We start from the raw sequence: 21367 nt of genomic DNA on the forward strand, positions 1-21367 counted from the left end.
GGCGGATGCCAGGAGAACGCCACCTGCCCGAATGCATAGTGCCAACTGTAAAGTTAGGTGGAGGAGGAATAATGGTCTGGGGCTGTTTTTCATGGTTCGGGCTAGGGCCCCCTTGTTCCAATGAAGGGAAATCTTAATGCTACAGCAGACAATGATGATTCTGTGCTTCCAACTTCATCCCAACTTTGGCCCTTTCCTGTTTCAGCATGACAGTGCCCCGTGCACAAAGCGACTCTAGATCCTGATACAGCACATCCCCAACTCATCCTGTCTGAAGACAGGAAACAAGTGAGATGTGTTTCATAATTGTCCTTCAATTCGCAAGAGGCTGAATGTATCTCAGAGCCAGAGGACAACTCGCACTAATTACAATACACACACACACACACACACACACACACACTCGCCAACCTGACCGTGGTGAGTGTTGTAATTAGTGAGATTTGTCCTCTGGCTCTGAGATACATCCGGCAAGCGGTAGCGGAGTGCCAAGTCTAGGTCCAAAAGGTTTCTTAACAGCTTCTACCCCCAAGTCATAAGACAGCTGAACAGCTAATCAAATGGCTACCCGGACTATTTGCTAACAGCTTCTATCCCCCTTTTTTACACTGCTGCTACTTGCTGTTTATTATCTATGCATAGTGACTTTACCCTTATCTACATATTATCTCAGTTACCTCGACTGATATGGAGACAAACAACATGATCTCCCTGACAACCCAGAGAGGTCTGATGACTGTCTCTGTGTCTGGGAAAGGAGGGTTTCTCCTCAGGGAGATACTACTCTGAGGTTCAGGGGAAAGGGGGAAGACTGGGTGGACTTCAGGAGTGGCCAGAGAGTCCATCAACAGGAAGGGGATGATTACACTGAGCCCTAATAATGTATCCTGGACTGTGTGGCTGAGGAATAGACAGTACAAGGCTATCACTGAACCCTCTGTCACCCTCTGCCTGAGAGAAGCCCCAGAAGGTGGGTGTGTTTGTGGATTATGAGGAGGGTCAGGTCTCCTTCTATAATGTGGAGGCCAGGTCTCATATCTACTCTTTCTCTGGCTGCACTTTCACTGAGAAACTCTATCCATTCTTCTGCCCCGGTCTTAATGATGGTGGTAAAAAACTCAGCCCCACTGGTCATCACTCCTATAGATCTGACTGACTGTTTTATACCAAACACTGAAATAATGTTAACATAACTGATAATGTAATAGCCACCAGATAATGTAATAATTCATTATAATGTAATACATATTACATAAATCAGCAGATCATGTATTAAAATAATAATAATAATAATATGTGCCATTTAGCAGACGGTTTTATCCAAAGTGACTTACAGTAAAACATGCATACATTTTACGTATAGGTTAAACTGAGAATGTTATAACTTTTTCCTGATAATGTAATCAATCAATTACAGTTATCAATACAGTCATATTTTTCTAATAATTGTAATCTGTTGAGCACCATGTTATTTTGTGGATAGTCCAATAATTTCAAGTGATAACATACTAAATACCAAATCACTGTTTGTGAGTGTTGGTTATCTTCATAACGTATCAAGAACACCTTCCAAGAAGTCCTACCTGTCCATCTATCCCTGTGGACCATATCAGCTTCGTGGCCACAATCCAAATTCTTCTTCCTGATATAACATGACTTTGGGATTAATGAAATCAATCATATAATTGCAACAGGATCCCCAGGTCAATATACATTGTCTTATTTTCAGTAATTCCCTAAAATTAGACTGTAGTGTAGAACAATATCACTATGAATTAGTTCAACAGTGAAGTACATTCCTGCATGCTTGTATGTTATGTATTTTCCTATATTTTATTGAAAACATTTTTAGCTGTTGAATTGAAAAGAGAGCTTGAAAATAATAACTTCATTATATTGTGTTCACTATGCTGTATCCTGTGCTTATGGCAATAAACTTGGACAATCAGTTTATTATTGCTGCTATTGACAGACCTACAGGCTACAAGGGAGTACAGCAGCACACCATGACCTCATCCTGTCCTCCCCCTTATCATCCTGCCCCTCCCCTTTATCATCCTGCCCTCCCCTTTATCATCCTGCCCTCCCCTTTATCATCCTGCCCTCCCCCTTTAGGGTACGGTCCACTTGGAATTCCCGGCCTATATCTGGTCCCAGTCCGCCCTTGATGTGGTCTATGTGAGTCACATGATAAATGCAAGAATTTAGATCTACAAGACACTTTGGTCTGTAATGCAAAGTCACATATTACATGGTTTGTTTACATTTTAGTCGTATCCAGAGCAATTGGGGTTAAGTGCCTTGTTCAAGGGCACATCAACAGATTTTCACTTAATCGGCTCGGGGATTCGAAACAGAAACCTTCCGGTTACTTGCTCAATGCTCTTAAAAGCTAGGCTACCTGCTGCTTGTTGTGTGCGAGCAATAACAGTAGTAGGGTACAGTGGCGTGTATCCATGGATGCCAAGGGAAGCCAGGCTTCCCCAAATAATTAACCAAGAAAAAAAGAAAAAGAAAAAGAAAACATTAAATAATTGATCTTTCATCTCTCTGTGTTTCATAATTTGCCCTCAATTCTCAAGAGGCTGAATGTATCTCAGAGCCAGAGGACAACTCTCACTAATTACAACACACACACACACACACCCACACACACACACACACACACACACACACACACACATAAACACACTCACCAACCTCTCCAAGGGGTGAGTCTCAATAGTCTAACATAGCATCCTTGCCTCCTTTCCTTACATCTGTACCTCCCTGCTTTTCATCTAGCCTGTGTTTTCAGATTGGTGCAGATAAAGGAGAGGAGATGAAGAGGAAACCACTTCAGACTATTGAGACACAGCCCTTGGCTTCATCACAGACCAAGAGTACATCTGGCCAAGAGGGATGACATTGCTGCTTCCTATAGGCTGCTCTCTGAGAGATACCAGGGCTGGGGAGACAGACAGGGGTTGCTCTCTGAGAGATACCAGGGCTGGGGAGACAGACTAAATGCATGCTTTTCAATCGAACGCTGCTAGCACCCGCCCACCCGACTAGAATCACCACTCTCGGACGGGTCTGACCTAGAGTATATGGACAACTACAAATATCTAGGTGTCTGGTTAGACTGTAAACTCAACTTCCAGACTCACATAAAGAATCTCCAATCCAAAGTTAAATCTAGAATCGGCTTCCCTATTTCGCAACAAAGCCTCCTTCACTCATGCTGCCAAACATGCCCTCGTAAAACTGACTATCCTACCGATCCTTGACTTCGCGATGTCATTTACAAATAGCCTCCAACACTCTACTCAGCAAATTGGATGTAGTCTATCACAGTGCCATCCGTTTTGTCTCCAAAGCCCCATACACTACCCACCACTGTGACCTGTACGCTCTTGTTGGCTGGTCCTCACTACATGTTCGTCGTCAAACCCACTGGCTCCAGGCCATCTATAAATCACTGCTAGGCAAATCCCCGCCCTATCTTAGCTCATTGGTAACCATAGCAGCACCCACCCGTAGTCTGCGCTCCAGCAGGTATATCTCACTGGTCGTTCCCAAAGCCAACACCTCCTTTGGCGCCATTCCTTCCAGTTCTCTGCTGCCAATGACTGGAACGAATTGCAAAAATCTCTGAAGCTGGAGACTCTTATCTCCCCCAATAACTTTAAGCATCAGTTGTCAGAGCACCTTACCGATCACTGCACCTGTACACAGCCCATCTGAAATTAGCCCACCCAACTACCTCATCCCTATATTGTTATTTAATTTGCTCTTTTGCACCCCAGTATCTCTATTTGCACATAATCTCTTGCACATCTAGCATTCCAGTGTTAATACTATTGTAATTATTCTGCACTATAGCCCATTTATTGCCTTACCTCCATAACTTGCTACATTTGCACACACTGTATATATATTTTCTGTTGTATTTTCTGACTTTATGTTTTTTTTCTTTACCCCATATGTAACTCTGTGTTGTTTTTATTGCACTACTTTGCTTTATCTTGGCCAGGTCGCAGTTGTAAATGAGAACCTGTTCTCAACTGGCTTACCTGGTTAAATAAAGGTGAAATAAAATAAAAAAATAAAGACAGGGGCTGCTCTCTGAGAGATACCAGGGCTGGGGAGACAGACAGGGGCTGCTCTCTGAGAGATACCAGGGCTGGGGAGACAGACAGGGGCTGCTCTCTGAGAGATACCAGGGCTGGGGAGACAGACAGGGGTTGCTCTCTGAGCGATACCAGGGCTGGGGAGACAGACAGGGGCTGCTCTCTGAGAGATACCAGGGCTGGGGAGACAGACAGGGGTTGCTCTCTGAGAGATACCAGGGCTGGGGAGACAGACAGGGGTTGCTCTCTGAGAGATACCAGGGCTGGGGAGACAGACAGGGGTTGCTCTCTGAGAGATACCAGGGCTGCGGAGACAGACAGGGGTTGCTCTCTGAGAGATACCAGGGCTTGCGGAGACAGACAGGGGTTGCTCTCTGAGAGATACCAGGGCTGGGGAGACAGACAGGGGGTTGCTCTCTGAGAGATACCAGGGCTGGGGGAGACAGACAGGGGTTGCTCTCTGAGAGATACCAGGGCTGCGGAGACAGACAGGGGTTGCTCTCTGAGAGATACCAGGGCTGGGGAGACAGACAGGGGTTGCTCTCTGAGAGATACCAGGGCTGGGGAGACAGACAAGTTCTGCTTTTCTGATGTATCAAATACTTATGTCATGCAATAAAATGCTAATTAATTACTTAAAAATCATACAATGTGATTTTCTGGATTTTTGTTTTAGATTCCGTCTCTCACAGTTGAAGTGTACCTATGATAAAAATTACAGACCTCTACATGCTTTGTAAGTAGGAAAACCTGCAAAATCGGCAGTGTATCAAATACTTGTTCTCCCCACTGTACTCTGTTCCTATGGTCACTTTGGACTATGAGAGATGACATGCTATTTTCATCTCCACCCTTTGTAATATAATAACAAGTTTTTTTCATCTCTAAATGCCTTAAAGAAAATAGCTGCCATCATAATGTAATAACATTCTAAGCAGGAGGACATTCACTGTAGATATCACACAGCAAGACTCACCATCACATCTCACTACATGTTTTGTTTTCTGCCTTTTTTCTGTGTGCTCATCTCATTTTCTCTCTCTCTCTCTCTCTCTCTCTCTCTCTCTCTCTCTCTCTCTCTCTCTCTCTCTCTTTCTTTCACTCTGTCCTTCTCTCTTTCTCCCCCCTCTCTCGCTCTCTCTCTTTTTCTACCCCCTCTATCTATTTCTCCCCCTCTCTCTCTCCCTCTGCCTGAAGGAGATCTCCTGCACCAGAGTACACTAGGACACACTCCGAGGCCCAGTTCCAAACCAACACTTCACTTCTACCATTATGTCCTTGTTTACTTCCATCTGCAGATCTGAGAGGGCTAGATGGGTATAAACAATATGGTGGAAAGTCAACACACCCCAACAGAGCTGAATGGAGCGTGGTGACTATAGTAGCTATCCACTCAGAACCAAAAGGAGAAGTGAAGGTGCAGCTTCCCTGAACGGAAGTGTTCTATGGCCGCAACCAATAGGTCCTGACCTTTATGGCACAGGAGATAGTGTGCTTAACAGCAGAGTCACTGGTTCAAGCCCAGCTGTGACTTTGTTCTCTTCAGCGCTACAATTGGTATCGAGGACCTAATGATAGGTAGTGTGAGATTGATTTGGGATCAGACCGAGAACGTGCATCCAACCAATCCACTTCTGTCTGTGTGTGTGTGTGTGTGTGTGTGTGTGTGTGTGTGTGTGTGTGTGTGTGTGTGTGTGTGTGTGTGTGTGTGTTTGTTGTGTGTGTGTGTGTGTGTGTGTGTGTGTGTGTGTGTGTGTGTGTGTGTGTGTGTGTGTGTGTGTGTGTGTGTGTGTGTGTGTGTGTGTGTGTGTGTGTGTGTGTGTGTGTGTGTGTGTGTGTGTTTAACTATACTTGTGGGGGACTAATTCTAACCCAACTGGGGACATTTTGTTGGTCCCCACAAGGTGAAATGCTATTTCTAGGGGGTTTAGGGTTAAGGTTAGAATTAGTGTTAGGGTTAGGGTTAAAATTAGGTTTAGGGTTAGAATTAGGAGCTAGGGTTAGTTTTAGGGTTAGGGTTAGGAGCTAAGGTTTAGGGGTTAAGGTTAAGGTTCGTTTTTGGGGTTAAGGTTAGGGTTAAGGTTAGGGTTAGGTTTAGGGTAAGGATACAGGTTAGGGTTAGGGTTAGGTTTAGGGTTAGGGGGATAGGGAAAATTTGATTTTGAATGGGACTGAATTGTATGTCCCCACAAGGTTAGCTGTGCAAGACTGTGTGTGTGTTTGTGTGTGTGAGAAAAGTCTTACTGAGTTAAAGTGCTCAACACTGTATATTAGTGCCACCTGCTGGTGAGTAGAAGACAGCAGTATTTATCAGTCCAGTCAACCGTGTGGACTGAAGCTTTGTGGGGCTGTGCTAAATTTGTAAAATATAATACGAGAATAATATTTAAATACGTCAATATTAAGTCCTTTATAATAAGCAAACGGATTGTCAATGCTTAATTTCAATGTTTTCTTCAAAACCATCTCCAATCACAAACTTTAAAATATGGTTCAGTTTCCAGCCACTAGATGGTGCCATTGTACTACAACAGTTCTACCCAGCAGTAGAGCAGTATTCAGAATTGGACCTGTCATTTTACATTTTAGTCATTTAGCAGACGCTCTTATCCAGAGCGACTTACAGTTAGTGAGTGCATACATTTTTCATACTGGCGCCCCGTGGGAATCGAACCTACAACCCTGGCGTTGCAAGCGCCATGCTCTACCAACTGAGCTACAGGAGGTCTTGTCGTGATAGGTATTTTACTGTCAAACTGAAAGTAAAAGTAAAGTTAAACACGCCATTTTAGAGGACGCGCAGTTCGATACTCCTGTTCCAATTGTTTGCAGAGATTGGTAAATACGATGCAATAATCTCATTTATGTTTTATTTAATGTTTAAAAGTGTTATAGAAACAATTTGAATATTATTTTCTTTCATGAAACACGTGCGGTAACCACAATGTGTTAAGACGTAAGAGTGTAGGCCTAGGTTATGCAACCTGCTACGTATTTGATTGTTCTGATAAAGTTCTGGTAGAAAAATACTACTGAAATGATAATTTATGTATCCGATATGTGTAAAGTGGCTATGAATGACAGTCATATTAGAGTACATTTTGGGCTGCATTCTGTAGTTTTCAGGTGAGGAAGAGTTTCTGTATACTCACTAGGCCTTCATGTTATGGGGAAACACATTTTTCTAATGGCGCTGCCACTTACAATAGATCTAAATAACCAGGTTTCTATCCAACCATTTCATGCTGATGAATTACCTGACGCATGAAAAAAGTCACGACTGGGCTGATAAAAACATATAGAAACAATGCCGGTACAATTTAATAAATTAAGACAATTTGTTCGTTTGACATGTTGGGACCTTTTTGTGTGGGTAAAATGTATGATGCGAGAAATGGCGGTGGAAACGCCTTTATGCGCAAATATTGGAACTCAATTTCAAAGATTTTACTGAGTTACAGATAGGGATGTGGCAGTCACGAAATTTCGTGAGCAGGTGATTGTTGTTGGTGAACACATTTTTGGAGAGGAAGTACAAAACCAACGACGCTAGACAGAGAGGAATTTGCTTTAAGCAAAAGGCAGTTTATTAAAACAGAGATAGCTGGTACTGCTCAAGCTACATGCATGGGCCCTATGCATGGACCCAATCAATTGCCTCTTATGGAGACAGTTGAGAAAGATGATTAAACAGAGTTTACAGCATACTTTATACAATGTAACACAAAGGAAGGGGTCCTTCTTCTAGTCCCTGATTGGTTCCCGAGGCGTAGGAGGCGGGTCTGCTCTGTCCAGAGTAGAAGCCCCATTGGTGCACGGCAGAGTCCTCTGCCCTTGGCACCCGACCAGTAGAGGGGGGGGTTGAGAATGAGTGTGCGTCCACATTGAGATGTCTGTGTGTGTCCAGGGAACTCCTGAGGAGTATCTGTTGTTTATGGCCGGAGGTGGGGGTGTTGTCTATTATCACATTCCTAGGCCATTTGGTGATAAGATAAGGTTTTCTCTGTCCTTTTGTTCTCTGACCTTTTGCTCTCTGACCTGGCACAGCATTTATTGAAAACAGGCTCCAAATGGGTCTTACAGAACATTTTAGTCAGACCAATCTATAACAAATTATTTTTACTACGACATTGTCAATCAAGTAATTGTCGGTTTCACCGTAAATGACCGTTAATTAACATAAACACACAGGTCCAATTCCGAGGTGTATATTGAAGATATTGGAAGAGCTGTCCACATTTACTTTTCATCAGCCAACAAGATGAGTAGGCTTAACAAACAGCAAAATAACTAGCCTATGTCAATCTACTATCACCCATAGTACAAAAGTCGACCTATTATATTCTGTGCAATAAATAAATATTCCAAACATAGTCTGGGACAGTTGTGGGATGCGATAGATCCCAAATTAATACAACCACTAACATCAACAAAAACGTTTTTTATGCAATGTGGCTGACGCAACAGATCAGAACTTTTAGCTTAAAATGTTGATAAACTATTAGGCTATTTCTTCACATTATAAGCGCAGCAATGCGCACATGGTAGTAGGCTATAAGCACAAATGTTCCATTAGTGGAAAACACCATTATCAAAAGTGACCGTAGTTGCAATTATGCATGTAATGCTTTTATCATAAAGGTGCATTTTTATGGTGAAAATTATCTTCCCCAAACTTGAAACTCAGGTGCTGCTTATAAACTCAGCAAAAAAAGAATCGTCCTCTTACTGTCAACTGCGTTTTATTTTCAGCAAACTTAACATGTGTAAATATTTGTATGAACATAACAAGATTCAACAACTGAGACATAAACTGAACAAGTTCCACAGACATGTGACTATCAGAAATTGAATAATGTGTCCCTGAACAAAGGGGGGGGTCAAAATCAAAAGTAACAGTCAGTATCAGGTGTGGCCACCAGCTGCATTAAGTGCTGCAGTGCATCTCCTCCTCATGGACTGCACCAGATTTACCAGTTCTTGCTGTGAGATGTTACCCCACTCTTCCACCAAGGCACCTGCAAGTTCCCAGACATTTCTGGGTGGTATGGCCCTAGCCCTCACCCTCCGATCCAACAGGTCCCAGACGTGCTCAATGGGATTGAGATCCGGGCTCTTCACTGGCCATGGCAGAACACTGACATTCCTGTCTTGCAGGAAATCACGCACAGAACGAGCAGTATGGCTGGGGGCATTGTCATGCTGGAGGGTCATGTCAGGATGAGCCTGCAGGAAGGGTACCACATGAGGGAGGAGGATGTCTTCCCTGTAACGCACAGCATTGAGATTGCCTGCAATGACAACAAGCTCAGTCCGATGATGCTGTGACACACCGCCCCAGACCATGACGGACCCTCCACCTCCAAATCGATCCCGCTCCAGAGTACAGGCCTCGGTGTAACGCTCATTCCTTCAACGATAAACGCGAATCCGACCATCACCCCTGGGTGAGAGAAAACCGTGACTCGTCAGTGAAGAGCACTTTTTGCCAGTCCTGTCTGGTCCAGTGACGGTGGGTTTATGCCCATAGGCGACGTTGTTTCCGGTGATGTCTGGTGAGGACCTGCCTTACAACAGGCCTACAAGCCCTCAGTCCAGCCTCTCTCAGCCTATTGCGGACAGTCTGAGCACTGATGGAGGTAGTGTGCGTTCCTGGTGTAACTTGGGCAGTTGTTGTTGCCATCCTGTACCTGTCCCGCAGGTGTGATGTTCGGATGTACCAATCCTGTGCAGGTGTTGTTACACGTGGTCTGCCACTGCGAGGACGATCAGCTGTCCGTCCTGTCTCCCTGTAGCGCTGTCTTAGGCGTCTCACAGTACGAACATTGCAATTTATTGCCCTGGCCACATCTGCAGTCCTCATGCCTCCTTGGAGCATGCCTAAGGCACGTTCACGCAGATGAGCAGGGACCCTGGGCATCTTTCTTTTGGTGTTTTTCAGAGTCAGTAGAAAGGCCTCTTTAGTGACCTAAGTTTTCATAACTGTGACCTTAATTGCCTACCGTCTGTAAGCTGTTAGTGTCTTAACGACCGTTCCACAGGTGCATGTTCATTAATTGTTTATGGTTAATTGAACAAGCATGGGAAACAGTGTTTAAACCCTTTACAATGAAGATCTGTGAAGTTATTTTTTTTAATGAATTATCTTTGAAAGACAGGGTCCTGAAAAAAGGACGTTTCTTTTTTTGCTGAGTTTATATGCCAGTTATGCTCTACACCCCTTGTAAAGCAGATGAATGTGCTTAATTTTAAGAAATTATTAGGCCACTTTAGTTGTGATACAAACCTTAATAAAAACATATAGGCCTATGGGCTAGGCTACATGAGGTGTGCGACTATGGTTCGAAAAAGTTGCAAAAAAAAGGGTTTGTTTCTTATGCTGGGCATCATTCACAAGTGATAATATATAATTCACAAGTGATAGGCTAATATTGTCACCCATCAGACTATTCTTGATTTATCTTGTCTTTACATATACTAAATTATATGTGTGACATTTGTTTTGATTTAGAATGGACCATTATCATGCACCCATATCGAAACAGGGGCAGCGGGGGAAAATACATGTCATCTATGTACTTAAATAGGCAATGGAGGACGCAACAGGCTATACTCCTGTTGTAAATATAAGCAATGTGCTTAATATTAGGAACGTTTAGGATCCTCCTCTTTTTATTAGCGGCCATCACTCTGTTTTCTCCCGCGGTTGCGTAGCCTACAGAAATGTTGTGCAACATGAGCTCATGGTCTCTCATGAAGTGTTTTGAATAGATTTTCAAAAACATTTGCATTAATGTCAGAGTGATTAGAGGGACAATAGAGTGCTGAGTACCAGGTAGTTAGCAGGTTTGGTAGGCCACTAATGACCATCAGCAGAATCAGAGCTTGGAGAAGCCTAATTACCGTGACTAAACGGTCATACGGAATATGACTACCTTCATGCCTCGTGACCGCCGGTGTGGCGGTAATACGGTCACAGCAACAGCCCTAGTTACAGATCAAATAAGGAAATCAGTCCATTGAAATTCATTAGGCCCTAATCTATGGATTTCACATGACTGGGCAGGGGCATAGGCCCATCCACTTGGCAGCCAGGCCCACCCACTGATGAGCCAGGCCCAGCCAATCAGAATGAGTTTTTCCCCCACAAAAGGCTTTATTACAGACAGAAATACTCATTTTTACATTTTAGTCATTTAGCAGACACTCTTATCCAGAGCGACTTACAGTTAGTGAGTGCATACATAATATATATATATATATATATTTTTTTTTTTTCTTCATACTCCTCAGTGTTGTGTGACAAAACTGCACATTTTAAAGTGGCCTTTTATTGTCCCCAGCACAAGGAGCACCTGTGTAATGATCATGCTGTTTAATCAGCTTCTTGATATGCCACACCTGTCAGGTGGATGGATTATCTTGGCAAATGAGAAATGCTCACTAACAAGGCTGTAAACAAATTTGGGCACAACATTTGAGAGAAATAAGCTTTGTGTGCGTATGGAACATTTCTGGGATTTATTATTTCAGCTCATGTTGCGTTTATAATAATAACATAATGTTGGTAGCCTACCCGCACTGTAGGTCTCTTTCTGCGAGCAGTTTTCTAGAGCGCACGTTCCAAGACCAGAGTGGGCACATTTGCCATATCTCCTAAGACCCGAAAAAAATGTGGGTGGTATTTTGTATAACATTTTTACATAACATACTGTACCAGTCAAAAGTTTGGACACATCTACTCATTCAAGGGTTTTTCTTTATTTTTACTATTTCCTACATTGTAGAATAATAGTGAAGACATCAAAACTATGAAATAACACAATGGAATCATGTAGTAACCAAAAAAGTGTTAAACAAATCAAAATATATTTTATATTTGAGATTTTTCAAAAAGCCACCCTTTGCCTTGATAACAGCTTTGCACATTCTTGGTTTCTCTCAACCAGCTTCACCTGGAATGCTTTTCCAACAGTCTCTATAAAGAGTTCCCACATATGCTTAACATTTGTTGGCTGCATTTCCTTCACACTGCCATCCGACTCATCCCAAACCATCTCAATTGGGTTGAGGTCGGGGGATTGTGGAGGCCAGGTCATCTGATGCAGCACTCCATCACTCTCCTTCTTGGTAAAATAGCCCTTACACATCCTGGATGTGTGTTGGGTCATTGTCCTGTTGAAAAACAAATGATAGTCCCACTAAGCCCAAACCAGATGGGAGGCGTATCGCTGCAGAATGCTGTGGTAGCCATGCTGGTTAAGTGTGCCTTGAATTCTGAAAAAAATCACAGACAGTGTCACCAGCAAAGTACCCCCACACCATAACACCTCCTCCTCCATGCTTTAGGGTGGGAACTATACATGCGGAGATCATCCGTTCACCCACACCACATCTCACAAAGACATGGCGGTTGGAACCAAAAATCTCCAATTTGGACTCCAGACCAAAGGACACATTTCCACTGGTCTAATGTTCATTGCTCGTGTTTCTTGGCCCAATCAAGTCTTGTCTTCTTATTGGTGACCTTTAGTAGTGGTTTCTTTGCAGCAATTCGACCATGAAGGCCTGATTCACTCCGTCTCCTCTGAACAGTTGATGTTGAGATGTGTCTGTTACTTGAGCTCTGTGAAGCATTTATTTGGGCTGCAATCTGAGGTGCAGTTAACTCTAATGAACTTATCGTCTGCAGCAGAGGTAACTCTGGGTCTTTCTTTCCTGTGGCGGTCCTCATGAGTGCCAGTTTCATCATAAGCGCTTGATGGTTTTTGCGACTGCACTTGAAGAAACTTTCAAAGTTCTTGACATTTTCCGGATTGACTGACCTTCATGTCTTAAAGTAATGATGGACTGTCGTTTCTCTTAGCTTATTTGAGCTGTTCTTTACATAATATGGCCTTGGTCTTTTACCAAATAGGGCTATCTTCTGTATACCCCCCTACCTTGTCACAACACAACTGATTGGCTCAAACGCATGAAGAAGGAAATAAATTCTACAAATTAACTTTTAACTTTAAGGCACACATGTTAATTGAAATATATTCAGGTGACTACCTTATGAAGCTGGTTGAGAGAATGCCAAGAGTGTGCAAAGCTGTCATCTAGGCAAAGGGTGACTACTTTGAAGAATCTCAAATATAAAATATATTTTGATTTGTTTAACACTTCTTTGGTTACTACATGATTCCATATGTGTTATTTCATAGTTTTGATGTCTTCACTATTATTCTACAATGTAGAAAATAGTACAAATAAAGAAAAAGCCTTGAATGAGTAGGTGTGTCCAAACTTTTGACTGGTACTGCAAGTAATCAGACCCTATAATCAGCATTTTGTTGAAGAACTTTTGGCAGCGATTACAGCCTCTAGTCTTCTTGGGTATGACACTACAAGCTTGGCACACCTGTATTTGGGGAGTTTCTCCCATTCTTCTCTGCAAATCCTCTCATCCTCTGTTTGGTTGGATGGGGAGCGTTGCTGCACAGCTATTTTCAGTTCTCTCCAGAGATGTTAGATCAGGTTCAAGGGCATTCAGAGACTTGTCCTGAAGCCACTCCTGCGTTGTCTTGGCTGTGTGCTTAGGGTCGTTGTCCTTTTGGAAGGTGAACCTTTGCCCCAGTTTGAGGTCCTGAGCGCTCTGGAGCAGGTTTTCATCATGGATCTCTCTGTTCTCTTTACTATGTTCATCTTTCCCTCGACCCTAACTAGTCTCCCTGTCCCTGCCGCTGAAAAACATCCCCACAGCATGATGCTGCAACCACTATGCTTCACCGTAGGGATGGTGCCAGATTTCCTCCAGACGTGACGCTTGGCATTCAGGCCAAAGAGTTCAATCTTGATTTCATCAGACCAGAGAATCTTGTTTCTCATAGTCTGAGAGTCCTTTATGTGCCTTTTGGCAAACTCCAAGCGGGCTGTCATGTGCCTTTTACTGATGAGTGGCTTCCGTCTGGCCACTCTATCATAAAGGCCTGATTGGTGGAGTCCTGCAGAGATGGTGGTCCTAGGAAGAGTCTTGGTGGTTCCAAACTTCTTCCATTTAATAATGCTGAAAGCCACTGTTCTTGGGGACCTTCAATGCTGCAGAAATGGTTTGGTACCCTTACCTAGATCTGTGCCTCGTCTCTGAGCTCTAAGGACAATTCCTTCGACCACATGGCTTGGTTTTTGCGCTGACATGCACTGTCAACTGTGGGACCTTATATAGACAGGTGTGTGCCTTTCCAAATAATGTCCAATCAATTGAATTTACCACAGGTGGACTCCAATCAAGTTGTAGAAACATCTCAAGGATGATCAATGGAAACAGGATGCACCTGAGCTCAATTTCGAGACTCATAGCAAAGTTTATTTTTATTTTTAATACATTTGCAAAAATTTCTAAAAACCTGTTTTCGCTTTGTCATTATGGGCTATTGTGTGTAGATTGATGAGGAGGGAAAAAACGATTTAATCAATTTTAGAATAAGGCTGTAACGTAACAAAATGTGGAAAAAGTAAAGGGGTCTGAATACTTTCCGAATGCACTGTATCTTTATAAGTAAAGGGAATATAAAACAATGATATTATTGAAAGTATTTTTTTACTTTAGCTTTGAGCAGCCAGCCAGCTTCTACATACAGCCTCTGCCTGTTTGACAATGGGTTCTCTTTTGCAGAGAGGTTGAAAACATGAACACTCAATATCCCTACAACAGATGATTTATGTGATCAGGTAAGAAGGCAGGGTCCCTTTTTAAACTAACTACAACTTACAGTATAAAGACTTTATCTAACATACATAAAGTATTTAAGCACTACATAGATGATTCACAAGTAATCGATGAGCTTATGTCATACTCTATAAAGGGTGACATAACAGCTCACTATAGGGTCCATTACCAAACGTGGCATAACATAAAAACAACTGTACTTTATAAAGGGTGACATAATGCATGATTACTAAGATGCAATGCTGTGTGAAACTACTTCTAGATATAGACTTATATTCTACTCTATATATAGTCATAACTGTTTATGTTTACTGGCTAGGTTTTCAGAGTGAGAGATCTGTCTGAGCAGTCCAGATTCTGAAGAGACATTAGACTGTATGGAGCCTGAGGGAGACCCTGAAGTCATGAGCAGGAGGTGAGTCAGAGAGAGAGGCTGTCTGAGGGATAAACACTAACCAAGGTTCAGTTTCACTCTGATAAATACTCTACAGGACAAACTACATACAAATCATATATACAAACCACCTTTCTGTCTAAGATATTGACTTTATGAGAAGAACATATGAATGCCTATTTTATTTAGTGTCAAACAGGAGAGAGTGGAGTCTCCTGCTCCCAGCTGTCTGTCTATGAAGAGTGACAGGTCAAAGGGCCAAGACATCAACTTCAGTGGAGGAGCCTGTCCCCCTGATCCAAGGTGAGAGGGTTGATACATTTGATTGATTTGATTTATTGATAAAGGCCTGTCCAGAGAGATTGCAGCTAGATATACAGGATCTCACAAAAGTAAGTACACCCCTCACATTTTTGTAAATATTTCAGTATATATTTTCATGTGACAACACTGAAGAAATAACACTTTGCTACAATGTAAAGTAGTGAGTGTACAGCTTGTATAACAGTGTAAATTTGCTGTCCCCTCAAAATAACACAACACACAGCCATTAATGTCTAAACCGCTGGCAACAAAAGTGAGTACACCCCTAAGTGAAAATGTCCAAATTGGGCCCAAAGTGTCAATATTTTGTGTGGCCACCATCATTTTCCAGCACTGCCTTAACCCTCTTGGGCATGGAGTTCACCAGAGCTTCACAGGTTGCCACTGGAGTCCTCTTCCACTCCTCCATGATGACATCACAGAGCTGGTGGATGTTAGAGACCTTGCACTCCTCCACCTTCCGTTTGAGGATGCCCCACAGATGCTCAATAGGGTTTAGGTCTGGAGACATGCTTGGCCAGTCCATCACCTTTACCCTCAGCTTCTTTAGCAAGACAGTGGTCGTCTTGGAGGTGTGTTTGGGGGTCGTTATCATGTTGGAATACTGCCCTGCAGCTCAGTCTCCGAAGGGGAGGGGATCATGCTCTGCTTCAGTATGTCACAGTACATGTTGGCATTCATGGTTCCCTCAATGAACTGTAGCTCCCCAGTGCCGGCAGCACTCATGCAACCCCAGACCATGACACTCCCACCACCATGCTTGACTGTAGGCAAGACACACTTGTCTTTGTACTCCTCACCTGGTTGCCGCCACACACGCTTGACACCATCTGAACCAAATAAGTTTATCTTGGTCTCATCAGACCACAGGACATGGTTCCAGTAATCCATGTCCTTGGTCTGCTTGTCTTCAGCAAACTGTTTGCGGGCTTTCTTGTGCATCATCTTTAGAAGAGGCTTCCTTCTGGGACGACAGCCATGCAGACTAATTTGATGCAGTGTGCGGCGTATGGTCTGAGCACTGACAGGCTGAACCCCCACCCCTTCAACCTCTGCAGCAATGCTGGCAGCACTCATACGTCTATTTCCCAAAGACAACCTCTGGATATGACGCTGAGCACGTGCACTCAACTTCTTTGGTCGACCATGGCGAGGCCTGTTCTGAGTGGAACCTGTCCTGTTAAACCGCTGTATGGTCTTGGCCACCGTATTGCAGCTCAGTTTCAGGGTCTTGGCAATCTTCTTATAGCCCATCTTTATGTAGAGCAACAATTCTTTTTTTCAGATCCTCAGAGTTCTTTGCCATGAGGTGCCATGTTGAACTTCCAGTGACCAGTATGAGGGAGTGTGAGAGCGATGACACCAAATTTAACACACCTGCTCCCCATTCACACCTGAGACCTTGTAACACTAACAAGTCACATGACACTGGGGAGGGGAAATGGCTAATTGAGGCCAATTTGGACATTTTCACTTAGGGGTGTACTTACTTTTGTTGCCAGCGGTTTAGACATTAATGGCTGTGTGTTGTGTTATTTTGATGGGACAGCAACTTTACACTGTTATATAAGCTGTACACTCACTACTTTACATTGTAGCAAAGTGTCATTTCTTCAGTGTTGAAAAGATATACTGAAATATTTACAAAAATGTGAGGGGTGTACTCACTTTTGTGAGATACTGTATATTTCTGTATGAATTGCAGGACTAATCAGGAGAGAGTGGAGTTTGATCTAAGGTATATCGGCTGCTTTAGAAGACTGCAGACTGGTAGAGTTTAGGAGGAAGGCCATGTACTAACCCCACCCCCTCTCTTTCTCAGTGCCAGTCTGCTGACTGAGGATCTGTTCAAATGCTCTGTATGTTCAGAGGTGCTGATGGACCTGGTCTCCATTCCCTGTGGACACAGTTACTGCAGGCAGTGCATCAGCACATACTGGGTCCAGCCCTGCCCTCCAGGAGACTATGTGTGTCTCCAGTGCTGTAAGAGATCCAGAGCCCGGCCTGCGCTCATCACTAACACAGCCTTGGCCAGGGTCCTCCAGGGGCTCCAGCAGGCAGGCTTCAGTCCTGCCCTCCCTGCTCTGAGCTACGCTGGGCCTGGGGACATGGCCTGTGATATCTGCTCTGGACAGAAGCTCAGAGCGGTCAAGTCCTGTCTGACCTGCACTGTCTCCTACTGTGAGAGCCACGTCAGGCAGCACTACACCATCCCAGCACTGCAGAGACACACCCTGGCTGAGGTCACTGGAGACGGGGGACACAAAGACCACCATGGCAACGCTGGACTGACAGAGAGCATCAAAGAGGTGCTGTCATTAACAATGCACTATTTGAATGACTACAAACACTTAACTACAAGCACTTATAACACTATTATAATGAGATGAACTGACCTGTGAACGTATTATATTACCTGAACTGTGTGTTTCATGTTTTCTCTTAATTAGGAGACTGAGACTGAGGAGGAGGAGAGGGAGAACGTCTCTAAAAAGAGGAAGATAATAGAAGTTCAAGAGGAGGAAGAAGATTCTTATCGGAAGATTTCTGATCTGAAGAATACAATCAGTGAGCTGAAGAAGGAGATCTCTGATCTGAAGAACTTGGAGCAGGAGAACTGTAAACGCAAACATGATTTTCGTGAGCTCAGTATAAAAAAATGCAGCGCTAAAACAAGAGGCATCATTTGAGAAAGAACTGATGGACATCAGAACTGCTGCTCTGAAGAAGATGATAGCTACTCTCAGCTCAGACCCACAGCAACAGAGAGAGGCTGAGTATGTGAGAAGAAACCTGAAAAATATGACCATGGACTATGGTTAGTGTGACAATAATGACTGCTTAAAGTGACAGTATATATTTTTTAAGGTAGTAGTAGAATAGTAGATAGTATTGTTAACAGGTTCTTATCAATTATACTGCAACACTCATGGAGGTGTTATGACTGGTTTCATAAAGATGTCATAAATACCTTAAGTTTACCCCCTTCAAGTAAAGTGTTACCTTTCATATTTTAGAACTTGAAACAATCTGAAAATTTTCTGGTCAGTGTATGTTACACTTCAGTTAGACTCAACAGTCCTGTATGTTACACTTCAGTTAGACTCAACAGTCCTGTATGTTACACTTCAGTTAGACTCAACAGTCCTGTATGTTACACTTCAGTTAGACTCAACAGTCCTGTATGTTACACTTCAGTTAGACTCAACAGTCCTGTATGTTACACTTCAGTTAGACTCAACAGTCCTGTGTGTTACACTTCAGTTAGACTCAACAGTCCTGTGTGTTACACTTCAGTTAGACTCAACAGTCCTGTATGTTACACTTCAGTTAGACTCAACAGTCCTGTATGTTACACTTCAGTTAGACTCAACAGTCCTGTGTGTTACACTTCAGTTAGACTCAACAGTCCTGTGTGTTACACTTCAGTTAGACTCAACAGTCCTGTGTGTTACACTTCAGTTAGACTCAACAGTCCTGTGTGTTACTCTTCAGTTAGACTCAACAGTCCTGTGTGTTACTCTTCAGTTAGACTCAACAGTCATGTGTGTTACTCTTCAGTTAGACTCAACAGTCCTGTGTGTTACTCTTCAGTTAGACTCAACCGTCCTCTATGTTAACTCCATGTAGAGTGCTACATGTATAGACTATTACATTATTTTAGATGTCATACCATTCACAAAAATATCCAATGTCAGAGAATAATGTGTTATGCAGTAAAATGCAGTTTCCCAGATTTATGTTATATATCCACTGAAATGTTCTAATTCTAATAAAGTGTATGTTTCTCTCCACAGTGGATGTGACTCTAGATCCTGATACAGCACATCCCCAACTCATCCTGTCTGAAGACGGGAAACAAGTTATATTTGGAGACGAATGGCAGCATCTCCCTGACAACCCAGAGAGGTTTGATATCTCTGTCTGTGTCGTGGGAAAGGAGGGCTTCTCCTCAGGGAGATTCTACTATGAGGTGCAGGTGAAGGAGAAGACTGGCTGGTCTTTAGGAGTGGCCACAAAGTCCGTCAACATGAAGGGGACGATTTACCTGAACCCTGAGGATGGATACTGGACTGTGATGCTGAGGAATGGAGAGTACTGGGCTGGTGCTGTCCCCACTGTCCCCCTCTTCCTTAGAGAGGAGCCCCAGAAGGTGGGGGTGTTTGTGGATTATGAGAAGGGTCAGGTCTCTTTCTACAATGTGGAGGCCAAGTCTCATATCCACTCATACACTGGCTACACCTTCACTGAGAAACTCTATCCATTCTTCAGCCCTGGTAATAATTTCACTGGTAAAAACTCAGCCCCACTGGTCATCACTCCTGTAGATGTCACTGACTGACTGTTTTATATTAAACATTGAAATACTGTTAACATAACTGATAATGTAGTAGCCACCAGATAATGTAATAATTCATTATAATGTAATACATATTACATAAATCAGCAGATAATGTATTAACATTTTACATTTATAATGCAATATATTTTCCAGATAATTGAATCATTCAATTGCAGTTATTAATGCAATAACAAATGTCATAAATAGGTATTGCAACAAGTTGTTTTGTGGATAAGGAAAAAACATATCTGGTGTTAACATATTAAACCAGTTTGCCAGTGCTGGTCGTCTTCTTCATAATGTAATCCAAGAAGACCTACCTGTTCATCTAGCTCTGTGGACCATATCACCTTAGTGGACGAGATCCAAATTCTTCTTCCTGAATAACATGACATTGGGAAGAATAAAAACAGTCCAATAAATGCAACAGGAACAGTAGGTCTGTATGCATTGTTATATTTTCAGTAAGCCCCTGAAATTAGATTATTACATGACTTACTATAACAATTAATTACTGTCCTGCATGATTATGTTTCTTACTATATTTTTGTTGATCTCTTTTTTTTGCTGTTGAACTACAAGGAGAGCTTTCAATAAATAATGTAATTGTACTGTGTACACTACGCTGTATCCTGTGCATATGACAGTACACTTTGATTTGAATTGAACAATCAGTTCAGTGTCAGTAATGTACAGGTAACTGCCAAAATAAAGGAAACACCTACATAAAGTGTCTTAATAGGGCGTTGGGCCAGAACAGCTTCAATGCTCCTTGGCATAGATTCTACAAGTGTCTGGAACTCTATTGGAGGGATGCGACACCATTCTTCCTCAAGATATTCCATAATTTTGGTGTTTTATTGATGGTGACGGGAAATGCTATTTCAGGCGCCACTCCAGAATCTCCCATAAGTGTTCAATTGGGTTGTGATCTGGTGACTGAGACGGCCATGGCATATGGTTTATATCTTTTCATGCTCATCAAACTATTCAGTGATCACTCGTGCCCTGTGGATGGGGTTATTCATCCTATGGGGGTATAGCTATGGTAGCCAAAATAATGGCCTGCCCAGCATTTTATACATGACCCTAAGCATGATGGGATGCTTAATTAACTCAGGAACCTCACCTGTGTGGACGTACAGTGCCTGCTTTCAATATACTTTGTATCCCCATTTACTCAAGTGTTTCCATTATTTTGGCAGTTACCTGCAGTGCTTGACTTGGGCAGGAACTCCCCTGAGCTGGAGTCCCGGCACCTCAAATGTTGTACTTGAGCTCCTGCACCTGTTATAGAATATTAATTCAAAAGTATTGTGGAGCTCCTGCACATTAATATAAACAGTACTGGCACCCAAAATGAGTACGGCACCTATTTCAGTCCAAGTCAAGCACTGGTTACCTGTAGTCCTCTGTAGCTCAGCTGGTAGAGCACGGCGCTTGTAACGCCAAGGTAGTGGGTTCGATCCCCGGGACCACCCAAA

General features: G+C 42.9%; 2 protein-coding genes across 2 annotated transcripts; both read left to right on the forward strand.

Annotated features, from left to right (window-relative positions):
- Positions 1-6765: 6765 nt before the first annotated feature.
- LOC121579664 (E3 ubiquitin-protein ligase TRIM8) lies at positions 6766-18231 on the forward strand. Its single transcript, XM_041894459.2, has 6 exons — positions 6766-6950; positions 14770-14825; positions 15143-15238; positions 15407-15520; positions 17364-17850; positions 17992-18231. The coding sequence occupies exons 3-6, from the start codon at positions 15201-15203 to the stop codon at positions 18229-18231; spliced, it is 879 nt and encodes a 292-aa protein (XP_041750393.2). The 5' UTR covers positions 6766-6950; positions 14770-14825; positions 15143-15200.
- A 10-nt stretch (positions 18232-18241) lies between these two features.
- Positions 18242-20607, forward strand: LOC123485783 (E3 ubiquitin-protein ligase TRIM39-like). Its single transcript, XM_045216911.1, has 2 exons — positions 18242-18359; positions 19339-20607. Exons 1-2 carry the CDS (start codon positions 18242-18244, stop codon positions 19881-19883), a joined length of 663 nt encoding a protein of 220 aa, XP_045072846.1. The 3' UTR covers positions 19884-20607.
- Positions 20608-21367: the final 760 nt, after the last annotated feature.

The sequence above is a fragment of the Coregonus clupeaformis genome, unplaced genomic scaffold (assembly GCF_020615455.1).
Source record: "Coregonus clupeaformis isolate EN_2021a unplaced genomic scaffold, ASM2061545v1 scaf0851, whole genome shotgun sequence".
NCBI lineage: Eukaryota > Metazoa > Chordata > Actinopteri > Salmoniformes > Salmonidae > Coregonus > Coregonus clupeaformis.

Bases quoted from the DNA above. Each gene is read 5' to 3' on its own strand.
- LOC121579664 (XM_041894459.2), top strand. From the start codon at position 15,201: ATGGAGCCTGAGGGAGACCCTGAAGTCATGAGCAGGAG. The intron at 15,239-15,406 runs GTGAGTCAGAGA...TATTTTATTTAG, and splicing joins CCTGAAGTCATGAGCAGGAG to TGTCAAACAGGAGAGAGTGG. The intron at 15,521-17,363 runs GTGAGAGGGTTG...TCTCTTTCTCAG, and splicing joins GCCTGTCCCCCTGATCCAAG to TGCCAGTCTGCTGACTGAGG.
- LOC123485783 (XM_045216911.1), top strand. From the start codon at position 18,242: ATGGACATCAGAACTGCTGCTCTGAAGAAGATGATAGCTACTCTCAGC. The intron at 18,360-19,338 runs GTTAGTGTGACA...TTCTCTCCACAG, and splicing joins AAATATGACCATGGACTATG to TGGATGTGACTCTAGATCCT.